Genomic DNA, 15,745 nt, shown 5'->3' with positions numbered 1-15,745 from the left:
CTCCCATGAACAGCCACATAGTGGGCTGCTGGTTCAACAGATATTTAAGGAGTGATGACTTCCAACTGCAGAGCAACAAGCTCCTTTAACAATAGGAGTTGGAAGAATTGGGCTGGAAAATGCATTTCCTCCCCCTTACAGCTCATGTGGGGATATTTTCCAAGGGGCAGAGAAGAAGCATTACCAAGTAGATCTGGTTTGTCCTCTCGAGCAGCCTGTCCTAATTGGAAAACCAGTTTTCAAGAGGACCAGGCAAGGCAAGCAAGCTCTCACAGCCACAGCAGAGAAGATAAAAGCAACTAAAACCTGGGATGTATCCAACTGCCATCAACTCAGATGTCACCTTGGCTAAATCAATCTGTTCCCCCTCTTCAAAGCTACAAAATGGGAAAAACAGACACCTGCCTCTGCAAATCCCTTTAAGACGCTCCCGTGAAACCAGCCTGAATCTGCACAACGTGCAGCACCCTTTAAGCCCATCACAGCCCATACACAGCTTGTGCTTCTGAGACCCAGCAGCCAGATTCCAAGGCCCACCTGGAAAACACAGCCATGTGATGCGGCGCAGCTACAAAGCACAAAACCCACACCATGCAGTTACTGCAAGCTGCACCTCTCCTTATAGGGTGTTTGTACCATGTATGTGGTAGAGGATGCCACAGAGCCCAATTTCGAGGGTCAGGCTGAAGCCTCCTGCCCTTGACAGCTCTCCCTGAAATTAACCCCTTTGGAGCAAGCTCAGCAATTACACGATAGCTCTCAAGTATGAAAGCACATGCAAATTACAGGGTTCCTGCCTGACAAGTTTCCTCCTTGACAATGTGTTATGAGATCTAAAATCTGCAAGTGACATGGTAAGCAGTCCCTGAATGATATGGTACCTTCCAATGTAATTGTCACGTAATAGAAGGAACATGCTATTATGGGATATTTATAGGGTCACAGCCACGCAATTACAGAGGAGCCAGCAGCCCATGCACATCTCAAAGTCATATAATCCCAGGCTCCGTAGGTGGAGAGATGCGATGGTTGGCTTTGATCAAACTGCCTTTTAGGGGGTTCCAGATTAGATTACAGCTTCAGCATCTACTGAAAAGATGATCAGCCAAGTCACTCCTCGCTGCTCAAACAGAGCAGTGTTTGGGATGGGTAGTTACAACTGGAATTGCTTCCTTACTGATCCCTGGGGTATCTGGATGTATTTCTAAATGCTGATGCCAGCAGAAAGCAGTGACCAAACGAGCAACAGCAAGAGCTCAGCAAGACTCACTGCAGTGACCAACACTGTCTGCAGCCAATCAGCCTTACGACAACGGGTTTTTATAAAGATGGGATTTTCCCCTCATCCCAGCTCTTACCCAAACGAGCATATTGGTCAACTGGGACTCAGCCCTGTGGAGCAAGACGTTCCCAAAGCAAAATGCTCTCCAGCTAGGAGCCATCTGCTGCTCACATAAGCAAAAGGAGCAGAGTGAGCCACGTCAGCCCTGTGCACAGCAACGTGAGTGCAGTGCTCAGAGCATTGGGTGCTGCCTGGACACGACAGAACAGCAGAGATACGTAGTTCAGCAATTCAGGTGAAAGCTTTATGTGCTGATAAATTCACCTGTCCAATTCAGGCCACACAATAGTTGAGGGATTTGAGGACAAACAGCTCTAAGGGTGAGCGAGGAAACTGAAATAGGAAAAAACAGAAAATAAAAATCTGCATTTCTGATGGGATGTTTCATAAATGAAATAAAAACCAAAAAGCTAGTGGGTTGGACACGTATGCTTTAGACAATTACTTTCTACATATATGCAGAATAAGTCTCCTCCGTTTCTCAAATGGCTGCACTTGAGAGTCATGCTTTCCAGGCAACGTAGCACAGTGTCCATCTTAACTAAGAACTAAACAGATGACAGAGCTGTGCAGAAAATAAACTAAAGCTGCACAGAACCGAAGCTGAAATGGTGCCTACTGAGTGTTTTTTGCAAGAAGGGCCATAGTTGGAAGGAAAAGCCGATCTCCCCCATCCCCCCACACAGCAACAACAATAACACAGAGATGAGGGCCCAGCCCAGCAGTGCCAGAAGTCGGGGTGGAGGCAGTGCAGGATGCTGCCAGGAGACAGAGTGGAGCTCAGTGACTCATGGCCAGGGCTGCTCGGCCACACTCAGTGCCACGGAACCACATCCGCCACTTCTTGCTCATCCAACCCAAGGAGCTGAGTGGGAGCAACCAGAGCAGGATGGCCAGACCTACCTGCAAACAGCACTTCAAGTAGGTGAGGCAATTGCTGTCACTCAGACTGAAGGAAATCCCAGTTCTCTGCACCAAATGTGGCACAGAACCTTGCCCACCTTTCCAAGAAAATGCCTCCTCCTTTTTAGACCGTGCCAATTTTTCACCATTCCATTCCTTGTGGAACAACGTATGACTTAGAAGGAGATGCTGAAACGAACCCGGCAAGCAGGCTATGAACATGAAATGGGTTCTGTGTTCATCATGAAGATGGGAAACGTTGACATTCACAGCCGTGCCGACACTGACATTCACTGTACCAGCTCACTTCTTGCATTCCTACACTTGCAACCACATTCAGAAAAAAAAAAAAAAAAAAAAAGGACAAAAATAAAAATAAAAAGGCAAATACTCTACTTGAATTGCTGGTCTTTGGTGCTCCTAGTTTTAGCCAGGAATCTCTCAGCCAACTTCTCCAAATTCCTCGAGTAATCCATCTCAATCTCTGCCTTCTTGCGGAAGAAATCCTGCAAGTCCTGCAGTAACTGGACCCGGAGCTCACACTGCTGGTCAAGGCATTTCAGCTGCTCTACCAACTGGGCACGGATCTCTGCAACAAACAAAAGCACTCAAGATTAAACAAAATCCCATTAAACACCAACAAAACTCTAGTAAAATCTAGTCAAAACACAATCCCTCGTTAACAATATGTCAGCAAAGCTCCATTGTGATCAACTCCATGCTCAGGCAGGAGATGGCTGCATTGCCCCCCAAGGGTGCAGCAGAACAGGGCAGGCTGCAGGGCACCAACCCATGGGCAGAGCTGCACTGCTGGGAGCACAGAGGCTGCAAAGCTCCAAGTGCACCTCTGGCATTCAGAAGTCACTGCCTAAAAATGCACTGTGACTAAAGGACCATAAAGAAATAACACAGACAAGTGTTAAAATGATTATTATATGTAATTATTCCCGAAGACAGCTTCTGTATTTACACTGTATTTTAGCCACTGCTTGCAGAATGTGTCACAAACATTGCAGCCTCCCACCAGGACGTTATGGAGACCCAGGGACTGGGTGAGACCATTTCCCCACAGTCCAACAGAACGTGGAAATGCATCAGCCCAAATATGTGGAAACATTCAGTGCTGCAACTGGGAGAGCTTACTTTCAGAAGGCAATAAACTCAGCATGCAAATAATAAAATAGGTACTTTGAGCACTCAAACATCAGAGCTGCCCACTGCAGCCGGACAGTTGCTGTGCTCTGCCCAAAGTTCAGAGATATGCTGTTCCAACCTGAACTCAATAAGCAATAAAATTGGGAAGTGGAGCCCTCAGGCCCTCCCAACACACAGCTCTGCATCTGTCCACACATCACAGCTGCAGCACAACTCGGTCACCACAACCGAAGATGGGGAAGCATCATTTTCCAAACTCAACTTTTTAAATCAACATCTTTATCACTGATCAACATCTTTATCACCAGTCCCTGCAGGGGAGTCCCATCCCCTGAGCACTCCTCTCTGCCATGCTTATCTGCTGCCTTGAGCTGCGCTCACATCTGCAGGAACAAACAGTTTTGGAGGGTTGGGGATTGCAAGCAAAGAAAGCACGCATCTTTATTTTAGGGACTCAGGAACCCAAAACACATGTATACAAACACAGTTGTTCATCAGGCTTGCCAAAAAATGATCTGCAAGAATGCGGGTTGTTCAAGCTCAAAGATGACCTCTCTTAGCATTGCAATTAGTGCAGACCAATTCTGAGAGCGCGTGGAAAAAACACAGGGCAGCAAAGTGACAGCAGAGGAACAAACCCATGGACAAAGCTGATCAGTGCCAACTTCACCCCGGGGAGAGGATTTCAGAACAGGAAACTTCTGTCTTTTCAACAGGAAACACAGCTACAAGCAAATACATGAGCCCGAGTTGTCCGCATACTTCTTTAATCAGAACCACTGCAGCATGTGCGTCCCTCCAGGCTGCATTCCCACAGCACACACTGCTGCTCCTCCCACCCACCCAGCCCCATCCTGACCCCCAAAAACCCCTTCAGATTCCCTATCCCCCCCCCCCCCCCTTAGAACTTGCAACTCAGAGGTCAGCAGAGCGCATTCATTTTAGTATGAAAATTAAAACAAAGTCATTGGTTCTCAGGGCAGAGTATTTCGCAGGCAGCTCTCCTGCTGCAAGCAGCACGGACTGGTAACCTTTGCCTTCAGCAGAAATGCACTCTCAGCACTCTCTGTTATCAATAAAGGCGCTGTTTGGAAGGGAAGCAGCGGCTGATGGGGTGCATGGGAACAATCCTCCATTCAGCTGCAGCTGGTGGAGCCTCTGCTGCTGCCAGGCAGGGACAACCTTGCTCATCTTGCAACATCACCACCCCATATTTTGTGACATCAAGGCAGGAATTTCCTGAGGCTTACTGGGCTTTGCAGAGAACGAAGCATCCGCTGGTTCCCCACAAAAGCAGAGGATGGGTTTTTCATGCTGGCCCCCCATCACAGCACCTCCCCGTGCCTGCTGACTTCGAGTTCACTGCTGTTGCATCTTTAATTGACACAAGTTATTATGTTAACAGCCACATCAGAACACCCCAAAGCCCTCTACCTCCTTCCCTACACCTTTCAAGCCACCCCAAGTGACCACTCACAACAGTGACACAGAGCACAGTGATGCAGGTCAGGGAGAGCCAGGCTTATAGCCCAGCTGTTCTGACTCCCAGTGAACCCTGCTCTGTTGTGCAGCCCTTACTGTGGCATTTCAAACTCATGTGCTGCAATTAAAACATCCTAACCAGCAAAAGGAAAAAGCTTTCCATGCCTTTAAAACAAACTGTTTACTCACTTCCATCACACGCCTCAGTCAGAGTATTGTAAAATCCCAGACAGTTGCTTGGCTTTTTTAATCCTCTCTGCAATTAGCTTTCCAACGTTCCCTGTATGCACCCAGCAAGCACATCTCGTTATTAAAGCATTTTGGGACAGAAAGATCTTCCACCTTCCGCATCTCAGTCACATTTGTCATCCTCCACATTTACACCCCCTCCATTAGAAACCCTACGGCATATAAAGTACTGATAGGCACAAGTGATGCTGCATTTATCATCAGCTAATTGCCCCTGAATTAAACACAGGCACTTAAGCAGCGGTTCCACAATGCAGTTGCATCGGCCCACTTCCAGGGGAAAAGAAACAAAACCAAAAAACTTTGTGCTGTATAATCTGAGCTTTGCTTTCTGCTGTGCACAACATCTCCCCTGCACACAGAACGCTCCCAGGACACCACTGACTGCTAAGCCTCCCAGCTCCCATCCAGCAGCAGGGAGGATGGAATGGAGCAAACTGCTTTGCCAGCACTGAGCATCGCAGACACATCCCAGGGTAATCCAAGAACTGCACTTTGAAGTGGAAATGCCAAGAGGAGGACATGCAGCTTTAGCTCAGGGCCAGAGCCAGGAGGGAGGTTCAGACTCACAGTCCTATTAAAAACTGCCTGCCTTGGAAAGAGGTAAACTTCCCTTTACAACGGGATATCCGTGACTCATTGGAGAATTACTGACATTGTTATAACTGCAGATGGGCTCTTGTCACACACACGTAGAACAGTCACAGGCATCAGTCAACAAAATTCTTTCTGATACAGACTGTGGCGATGTTCGGAGTTATGAGATGAGCGAAGTCAAGGAAAAGGTTATGAGATGTGCCTGCAAGCAAAAAGCAAGGCAGGCTTTGGGTCCCTGAGAACTACCAAGAACACTCATCTCTCCTTTGCATACCTCCATCCTAAATGTATTTGCATCACTAATTACTCGGGTCTACCAGTTGCTGTCCCAGACACAATATCACCCCAAGGAGCCACGCAGCTCACACTGCCCACACTCAACCCACCTGCATGCTGTCTCACTCACAGCTTAGATGTTTTTAAGTGTTCTTTAGCTAAAGCCCCACTGAATGAGCAAACCTACGTATTTGTTCTCCATACCTGCAGATAAAACCTGCTTATGCTTTCTGAATGCCAGAGAAAGTCTTACACACGAGCAGTAGAACCACACCACTCGTCTGCAGCGTGGATTTCTAGAATGTAAGAATTAAATCATGTTGACACAGGGACCATTAGCATAAGCAAACCCAATGCACAGACATCACTTCGCATCCCCAGTGCTCAGAACTTGACTCCTGCTGACAAACCCTTTGCAGCCTCCAGCCCTGAGCACCCACAGACTGCTATGGAGCAACTTGAAATAACGTGTTCTCCAAGCAGCTTCCTGATGGCTCTTTGAACAGCTTGCTTTCATGCACAGTGACGGATCCAGCGTTGCAGGGATGGCCGAAGACTTGGTGGATGCTGTTAATGTATGGGATGAGTCGTCTGGACAACCGAGCAGCAGCACACTGCTTGAGATGGTCTAAAGAAAGTGGCTCAGCGAATGCTTTCACAGCGACAGATTTTTTTTTTTAATCAGCAGCTCACACAGATCTGTCAGAGCCACAATTAAATTCTGTTCTGCTCAGCTGTCTGCAGGAAGCAGAATAATCACATCAGAGCCGTGGGTTCTTCACCAAAGATGTGGCTGGGGGGCGGGGGCTCCCAGGGGCACGGGCTGTCCTGGAGCACACAGCATCCCTGCGAAGAACGGCTTCCTTCCTTTCATCTGCTCCATAAGCACATCCGCTGCTCCACGAGCTGCACCTCCAATAAGCACAGGCAGGGCAGAGTGACACTGGAAATAATTAATGTTGGCTGACTGTTTCAAAGCCCAGAGACAGCCCAGTTATTTGAACAAGTCACAGTTCAGAAGCCATCATCGGAGCGTCTGTGCATCAGAGCCAGGCTGCACAAAGAGAGAAGGAACTGCACCATCCCTGGGCATGGGTACAGAGCAGAGCACAGCTCTGAGCATCACCATGGGGCACAGCTGGGGGAACAGCTGTGTCCACAGCCCCTCGTTGGACAGCAATCCAAAGCAGAGCTCGGCCTTTGACACCTTTACTTGAGCAAGTCACATTCTGCATCTTTCTCCCATTTAAACCAAGCGTGCTGTTCTTGTATGCATTGCAGTGCACAGTTTAGGTTTTGGTCTTAACCCAGAATTGAAGTGATCACCACTGGGTGAAAGACTCACTTATATACACACCACTATTTACCATTTTAAACACCATAAGAAAGTCACAACAGAAAGAAACACCAAATCCAAGGATGGCTCACCAGCAGTGCCCACCCTGGGCTTCTCCATCGGCTGTGAGAATTCATCAGATCCATCACAAGGTGTGGGAAACTCATTTAATTCATTTGCAAGCAATGAGCAGGCTGGGCGTGGGGAGAGGAGGGAGGGGAGCCAGGGACTCATGGCTCTGAGTTTCAAAACAGAAAGCCATTTAAATGAAGAATGTTGCACGGCCCTGTTTTAGGCTGCACAAAGCAAGTTAAATTCCTGTGTAAAAGGGAGAGGCTGGCACTTGCTTTCAACAGAAACATCTATTTATGCTAGAATGGAAATCCAGCAGGAGGAGAACAGCAAAACAGGTCTGGAAGACAAAAGCAGAGTTAAGATGCTGCCACTTCTCTATGTGGGAATGCCAGAGACTGTGCTGGACGTCGCTCTGCGTTGGACCTGTCTGGTCCAAAATGAACAACGTGCCCTGGTTAGCTGTATTTTGCTCAGATGATCAAGAATCAGTCTCTATATAACTGCTCAACAGCAAAGTTAAGATAAACTCTCCATCCCTTACAGCCCTGCCCCATCCTTTCATACACCCACCTCCAGGGGTTGGGTATCAAAGAGGAACAACTGATTTCCATTCCAAATGCTCCTACTTTTACAACTAATTACCCTTGTAACTCATTTTGTCCAATTACAGAGCTACCAAAGCCCACCCGGCAGAGCTCTGTGGATATTTGATAGCCATAAAGGTAAAGCAGCACGCGGGGGCTGCCCAAGCATCACTGCCCATCCCTACAGCACTGTACAGCACTGGGCAGAATGCTCTGCAAAAATTCTTCCCAGTTTATGTGACATTTACACAGGGCATTCCATGCAAAGCAAAGCCAGGTGCGTTTTTCAAGTCAATAAAATTGCTGGTACACGAGTGGCAATTAATGAGTTATGTTTTAATCTCCGCAATAAAAGGAAAATCCTTGGGTGAATTATGTCATATATTTAGAGATACAAACAGAATGATTAATGCCGGCGTCTCATTTAATTTCACCTCAGGATTCCTTCCCCTCCCTCTCCTCTTTGGTAGCTAACAGATTAACATGCATAAATGATCAAGAAATAAATGAAGAGGAACAGAAAGGGACGTGTGAGCGCTTCGAGCTCCATAACAGCCCCTTCCAGCACAGAGCCAACACCCAGAGGGAGCACGGCGATGGCTTTCGGTGCCACCAGCCTCTCTTATCTCTAGATATCCTAAAGAACCGACGCTCAGAATCTCTCTTACAGATAGGAAAGCAGAGGGGATGAGGTCCAGCTCATGCAATGGCACCAAACCCGCACCCACCTGTGCGTCGGAGCGGTGCGGTGCCAGGGGACACGTTGGGCCAGCAGCCCCGTGGCCTGGGGGACAGCACCATGGTGAGCATCCGATGGAGCCACAGCCTGCAAAGAGCAGGATGGACGGACAGACAGAAGGAGGGACGGACGGACAACTCAACACCGTGAGTCAAGCACAGCCCAGTGGCAGCGCCAGCCCGCCTCCCAGCCAGCCCTGTGCGTGCTTTGGGGAGCTCTGGGGAGCCATTAATTAACCATGAGCATTCCGGGAGAGGTGAATAATGAGCATCGTGGCAGATGAATTCAGTGAGATCAAAAAGGCCCACGTGGTGACCCGAGGTGGCTGTGGACAGGGCCACTTCCCAGCTGGCCGCCTCCTGATCCCTGGGCACAGGAGCCCTTATGGGGCCCATTGCACCCTTAAAATGGCACGACACCTTATGGTAAATCCATCTTAACAGTTTACACCAGAAATTAAATGGGAGCACTGTTTCTAATCCACCTTTAGCGTGGCTAATAAGCAGAAGATAGAAACCTAATCTAAAACCACCGAAGAAGGTTATGCAAAAAATTTTACTCTTTTCTCTCTGTTGCTCAGCCCTTGTTCCCATTCATAAGTTTACCCCAGGAACCCTCAACGAAAGCAAAGGCAGCACAAGCAGGTGTCCCCAATGCAATCAGAGGACAGGGAAGAAATTCCATCAGAGCCATAAATATTCAGCAGCGTACGTGAAGGGCTGCCACGCAGAGGAACTGGCATTTTGATCCACAGCACCTCTTGTAAAGATGCAAAATGAGTATTTGACAGAGCCTGCAGAGCACGAATTACGTGAATCATCGTTTTTCTATCAGTTCTTTGTCAGCTGTAGCAACACCCATTCATCAGCACAGCTCAAAGCGGGGCAGGAACAAGGAGATGATGGTTTTCCATATGCCTTCATCACAAAGCTGGCATCAAAACACACGTCCTCCTCCTCTTGAACATGAATTAGGTTCTACCTACTATTATGTACAGTCGCAAGTTTGTGCAAAAGAAGTTAAATACAAACCTTCACTTAAGAAGCCGTCCCAGCTGTCCCCTGCTCCCCTCTACAGAAATCCTTACTGCCCCAAAAAAAAGGGTTTTCCAAAGACACACAGATGCAACAGAGCAGACAGATTGCAGCTACTCATTAAGATGATCACACAGGAATGCAATTAGTAGCGGAATGCAAGAAAGCAAAACCACAACGCATTTCTGGTGCATCTTTGAAGCAACCGTAGGCTGAGCGTGGCGGATAAACCAGGTGTTCATCCAGATCCCAGCACCAACCACAGCATCAAACAGCAGCACCCAGCCGCAAGAACACATTCACCAGCAGCAAAATGCTGTCCAGTGATGTCCTGCTTTTGAGAAATCCCATGGGATCTTTTCCATCATCAGGCAGGTGGGAGTGGGGCAGAAGGGAGGCATGAACACTGCTTTTGGAAGCCCAGACAGCTCAATATAGAGTCATTAAGGTTGAAAAAGACCAAGTCCAACTGCTGACCATCACCACCACACCATTAACCACAGCCCCATACCTGCAGCCCAACGAGCAACGCACTCCATTTCTCATCTGCCTAATGCAATGCCATGGAAACAAGTTGGTCCCCACAAAATACATGCCAAAAAAAAAAAAAAAAAGGTTTATAAGATGTATTAAAACCATCTGGGCAGGAGGAAAGCAAAGCACACGTAACCCATTCACTGTTGGGACTGCGATCCGGGTGTGACTTATTTACCCTTCTATTTGAAGCAGCAGCAATCTGCCAAGATGAGCTGCTGAAAAAGCCCCATAGAGCAGAAGCCAAAGTCAACATGGGAGGCAGGAGCTGAGCCTTCGCCCTCAGCTCTTCTGCCAGGCCTCGTTAAAAGGAATGTTTATGTTGGTTCATTTACCAGGGAACTTAACAAAAACACGCCCAATAAAACAACCAAACAAACAGCCCAGCACTGAAATACGAGAAATAGCCGGAAGGTGATTAAGTGCCAGTTATTTCAGAGGCCTGCCACGCTCCATTTCAGTGCACACTCCGGTTCCTTTGAGACATCTCACCGTCTTCCCTTCAAAAACAAACCCAAAAGATGAAGACAAAAAGCAGAAAACCACCACGTTTGAATGATGGGGAGGAAGCATCCCTGCAATGCCATGCGGTGCTCAGCCTGGGACTGCTGCACTGCCTGATCCGAGCACCAGAGATGAGGTTGTTTTTATTTTTTAAGCATGAATTCTTAAGAAGAACCTATGTTAGGAAGGTCTATAACAACAGCCCTTAACTGCCTTAGCAATACAGAGCTAGAATATCAATGCTGCAGTAAGAATTCCATTGATAAGGCTGCACGTTTACCCTTCAGTAAACCCTACTGCTGGCAGCACCTCAAGTCATGTAGAAAATCCCATATTGCCATCCTTGAATTATGAATTATCAATACATTTCAGCTTCTTTTATTGCTCATTACACATTTAGGTCATGAATGTCAGAAAGCTACAACTGGTAAAGCAATTAAAGACAACACAGAAGGAGAGGGAAGAGGTGTTTCTTCTGGGTTTGAAGGTCAAAATCACAGAATCACAGAATGGCCTGGGTTGAAAAGGACCACAGTGAAAATTTCATTTCAACCCCCTGCTATGTGCAGGTCACCAACCAGCAGCCCAGGCTGCCCAGAGCCACATCCAGTCTGGCCTTGAATGCCTGCAGGGATGGGGCATCCACAGCCTCCTTGGGCAACCTGTTCCAGTGCCTCACCACCCTCTGGGTGAAAAATTATATATACTAAAAAAATATCTGTAAAACAAATGCATATAGCTACATATATATCAACTGATACAGGAACAAAGAGCTGCTCCCAGCTCATTTCACATTTCCTTTTGCCATCTGCCAAAGGATGCTCAGCTGAAGTCAGCAGAACTTCCCATTGCTCCCCAATTACTGCCTCCAACTCAGAGCAACCCATGACAGCTTCACGCTTGCTTCTACATTTCATTTTTATGGCACTGCAACATCTGCAGAGGATGCTGTAATTAAAAGAAGGAATAAAATTAAGTTTTTTTTAAAAATATGGATGCAAGTCAGCTGGTTTGCCTGAGGAAAATGGATATACAGCAAGTGAGTGAGTACCAGGTCTTCTGCAATAGCAGTCAGCAAACTGTAACCTCCCGACCTCAGCATCACTGTGACTGCAGAAGTGCTGTTGTGAGGAGGTTCTGCATTCCTGGTTTGCACGTTCAGCTTCATCTCCTAAACACAGCCCAGGAACTATTGATTGATTGGCATGACATCCTTCAAACGCAGTGTGAAGACTGATGGATAAATCCCAGCTTTCCACCTCGCCTGACCTGAAAAACTCCATTCTTACCCTCGGTGACATTGCAGCACTATTGTGCATCCTCAACACAGAGCTTGAGCTGAAACAACACCATGCAACAGCACTGCCCAGCAATGCAAACAGCCTTCCTCAAACTCAGGAGCCTGCTAAGGAAAAGACAGCAGTGCTTGGGGAGAGCAGCACCACAACACAGCAGATGAGCTCCGCTGCTCACCCAACACTTCACCCAAAGCATTAATTTTTGCTGTGCCCCAAGCTGCTGTTTCAAGTTTAACGCTGTGCTTTCCTGGATTTCACAACTGATTTAAAAATAGAATGAACAGAAGATTCTTTTCTCTAAAGGTTTCAGTTCCCTCTTTGCAAAAGCTTCATCAACTCCTCTTGGTGCAACACGGTCTGACCTCCAGCTGCAATCAGCCACCACTGCATCAACCCTTGGGGACCAACCCTCATGAGCCATACAGACTGCACACCAAAACAAGGAAGACAGGACACAGAACGGGTGGAAAACCAAACCAAGATTTCACTCTAACCAAGGAAAAGAGCTATTAAAACTATATTGAGTTACCAAAACAGCATTTGGTGCTGAGCGAGGGTCTGGATCGGTTATCAGGCGTCATCACTTCAACTCACCCAGAAGGATGCAGCAATGTTCAACACATGCATCATACACGAAACCTGACTGCGAAGATGCCAGGAAGTGTTCTGCTCCATTTGCTTTGCTGCTGGTTGTTCTGCTAACGCTTGGGAAGGTGAAGGAGGAAAGGCATTCCAGCCGCACATTGCAAACAACACCACGCAGTTGTCCATCTACAGCCTGCAGTAAGATTTATGTTGCTACATAAACATTTAAGCGCTCTCTCTGGCACACGTGTGCCCCTCAGACCCCACAGCAATGCAGCAGCAGGTCACAACCTCCTATTTGCAGGCCTGAGCCTCCTCTTGCAAGCACCGATCAAGAAGGAATGGAGACAGATGTACTGACAGGTCCTAGCTGTCTCATCTCTGCAGGCTGTCACCTTCCATGGGGAAGACGTGCACTGTCTGCTATACAGTCAGAAGCCTTATCCCAAAGAAGCAGAATTTGCCAATCAGCTTCAAAAGCAATTTTCCCTTCTAACCTCCAGCAAAGAAAACCAGCGAGAGGTCTCCACCAAGAAGTGCAAGAAAGGACCTTTGGCTCCGGGATGACAAACAGCTCAGAGGCCACAAAGCTCTATGGCTTCTCATTCCGGCTATTGTCAGCTAATAATAGAAGCACAGAGCCCACACAGCCCAGCAGCCGCCGCATTGTGCGCTCCTATCCACGTTTCCATCTGAGAGCTATTTAAAGTGTCAAACGAGCAAGTTTCTCTTTGAATGTCAGCTCAATACGGGAAGTCGGGGCTAGCACAGCCTGCAGCATCACTGCATTCTCCAGGGCTCCCCGCTAATTACGCAGCACGGAGTTGATCTCGCATGGAAGCTGTGGCTGCAACGCTGCTCCTGCACGGCCTTCACTGCAGCATCTGGCTGTGGAACACCCATGACACATGCAGGGCCATTAAATAACCCGGGTGGGAAGGGAGACTGCACACTGAATTGCTTTCATAGGGTAAATATTACCTCCAATGCACTTGCAGTAAGCTGGGGATTCAGTAATTCTCTCTGGAATTACACAGAGATATCTGTAGAAGTAAAAGAACACCACCAAGCTGCTGCTTCAGTGCTCGTGCTGGTGATGAGGACAGGCACTCAGCAGCCGTGTGCTGCTTTCCAAGAAGCAGGCAGCAGGAACTGCTGTATGGGTTCCCAATCCCTCACGCAGCCCCTCCCTGGGACACTGCCCAGCTCTCAGCATCACTTACACTTATTTATGAAGCGATGCACCTTCCACAAGATAAAACAACATGCTCACGTTATTTCTGTAAAGATTCAAGTTTTGCTTCAGAATCGATGCTGGATATCAGCCTTTAAGAAGCCTGGTTGCTCCTTAGGACTCAGGATGCCCATCATCACCCCAACACTCTGCACACAAGTGCATCAAGCCTGGCAGTGCTCCTCACCCTGCAGCTCAGCCCTCCCCTGTGACATTCCCATTGCAAAGACTGGGACTGCATATGAAGCAGGATTGAGAAAAAAAAAGAAAAGTAGTACAAGTCCTCCACTCTGACTTCTCGCTTGCTAAAGTAGATTTCATTTATTCTGTCTGCAGACTGCTTAGCATGAACAGAATGTTAAAGGAAATATCACTGAGGAACCCCTTGGCAAGCCAAGAAAAGCCAGCTCTCAAAGTGAACCCACTGCTTCCCTGCTCTCTTCCAAGTACTGGGCTCGTGGAGCTGCCAACAGAGCTGAGACCAGCCTGCATCCAAACCCAATGACAGCAGTGAAGATAAGAGCAAGTTGTTCTGCTCGGTGCAAACCCACAGTGGGGAGCAGCTCTCATCCACAGCCTGCAGAAATGCTGCATGTGGCAGAGCAAAAGAGCTTGAATTAAACCCAAAACAGCCTCATGGGGAAGTGAAGAATAAGTGTATAAAAATACTAACTTAGGTAGTGAAAGAAATGCAGTCTGCACTATTCGTTTACTTAGCCTAACCACACCATTAAGCGTTTCCCATCAGTAATAATAGACATCCCCACCATCACCACTACTCAGAGAACATCCATGCTGTCAGTATGAACAGCCTAACCTCAAACCAAGCTAAGGCATGTAGGAAATGACATCACCACGGAGCCAGGATCCCAACTGTCAGTCCACCCTCATTACTGACACGGCCAAGTGCATTTCCCTTAGCTCTCCATGCACTTTTCCCCTTCCTTGGATGTGAACGATTGCTTTGTAGCTGTGTCTGTTCCAGCCCCAGCTGATACGAAGATGAGAAAGCCATGGGATGGCTCAGCAGGGAAGGGCTGCAGGCTGTGCTTCAGCACTGAGAGCTCACAGCTGCAGGGAAGTGCCCACCAAGCCCCTGTGCAAGAGGCAGCGGGTGAGCATCTCTGGCCATGTTCTCAACTCATCCATCTTTTTGGCAGTTTAAAGGTTTGTAAGTTTTAAAGCACGTCTGACATCCAGGACCGTCAATCCAGCATCTCTGCCAGCGCTGAGGTTCGTGTAAGCCCTTCACTCCTAAAAATAAACCATCAAGGAAACATTCATTCAGACTCATTCCCACTGGAGCAAGAACAACTTTGGAAGAATCATTAGGAAAAAAAAAAAAAAAAAAGCATTTTAAAATAGCAAACCTGTTTGTTTGCATTCTGAAATTTCAGTGGAGCATCTCTTTCCCACTCGTTCCCAGTCCAATTCCCAAAGACGGAAGGCAGGGAGGACAAGAAAAAAAGAGCAAAAGGAGTCAAGAGAAGGGCTCTGAGTGCTGTCTGGCTGCACTTCAGCTACGTGCCAATACTACTCAGCACTGCACAGCGCCTCACTGATGGAATTGCTTCTGATTGTTCTCTGCTGGACGAAGAGAGCGGAGCAGCAGAGGAAGCGGCGGCTGCACAGCTGTGCAGGAACACCCTGAGCAACGTCTCCAACCACACAGCCTGCACTGCCAGACCAAAAGAAGGAAAAAAACAAAAACAAAAAACAAAAAAAAAAAAACAACCCACGACGTTCTCTCAACGTGTTTCAAGATCTGTAATGGAATCCCATAAATCTCAGCAGGGTCGTTGTTTTAAGGTCATGTCG

At 47.7% G+C, this 15,745-nt stretch overlaps 1 protein-coding gene across 6 annotated transcripts in view; it reads right to left on the bottom strand.

Moving 5' to 3' along the window:
• The window catches only part of SRGAP2 (SLIT-ROBO Rho GTPase activating protein 2), an 84,808-nt gene that overhangs the window by 58,072 nt on the left and 10,991 nt on the right, over positions 1–15,745 (bottom strand). For all 6 annotated transcript variants that reach the window (XR_014879882.1, XR_014879881.1, XR_014879883.1 and 3 more), the window contains one exon: positions 2,642–2,834. Coding sequence is in view for 3 of the 6 variants with exons in the window: in XM_085210187.1 (XP_085066313.1) it covers positions 2,642–2,834 (193 nt within the window). In the remaining 3 variants the exon portion in view is untranslated. The remainder of the gene's footprint in view (positions 1–2,641; positions 2,835–15,745) is intronic.

This window comes from Meleagris gallopavo, chromosome 28, assembly GCF_905368555.1.
Source record: "Meleagris gallopavo chromosome 28, MGAL_WU_HG_1.1, whole genome shotgun sequence".
Lineage (NCBI taxonomy): Eukaryota > Metazoa > Chordata > Aves > Galliformes > Phasianidae > Meleagris > Meleagris gallopavo.
This window is presented reverse-complemented; position numbering and strand designations above follow the sequence as displayed.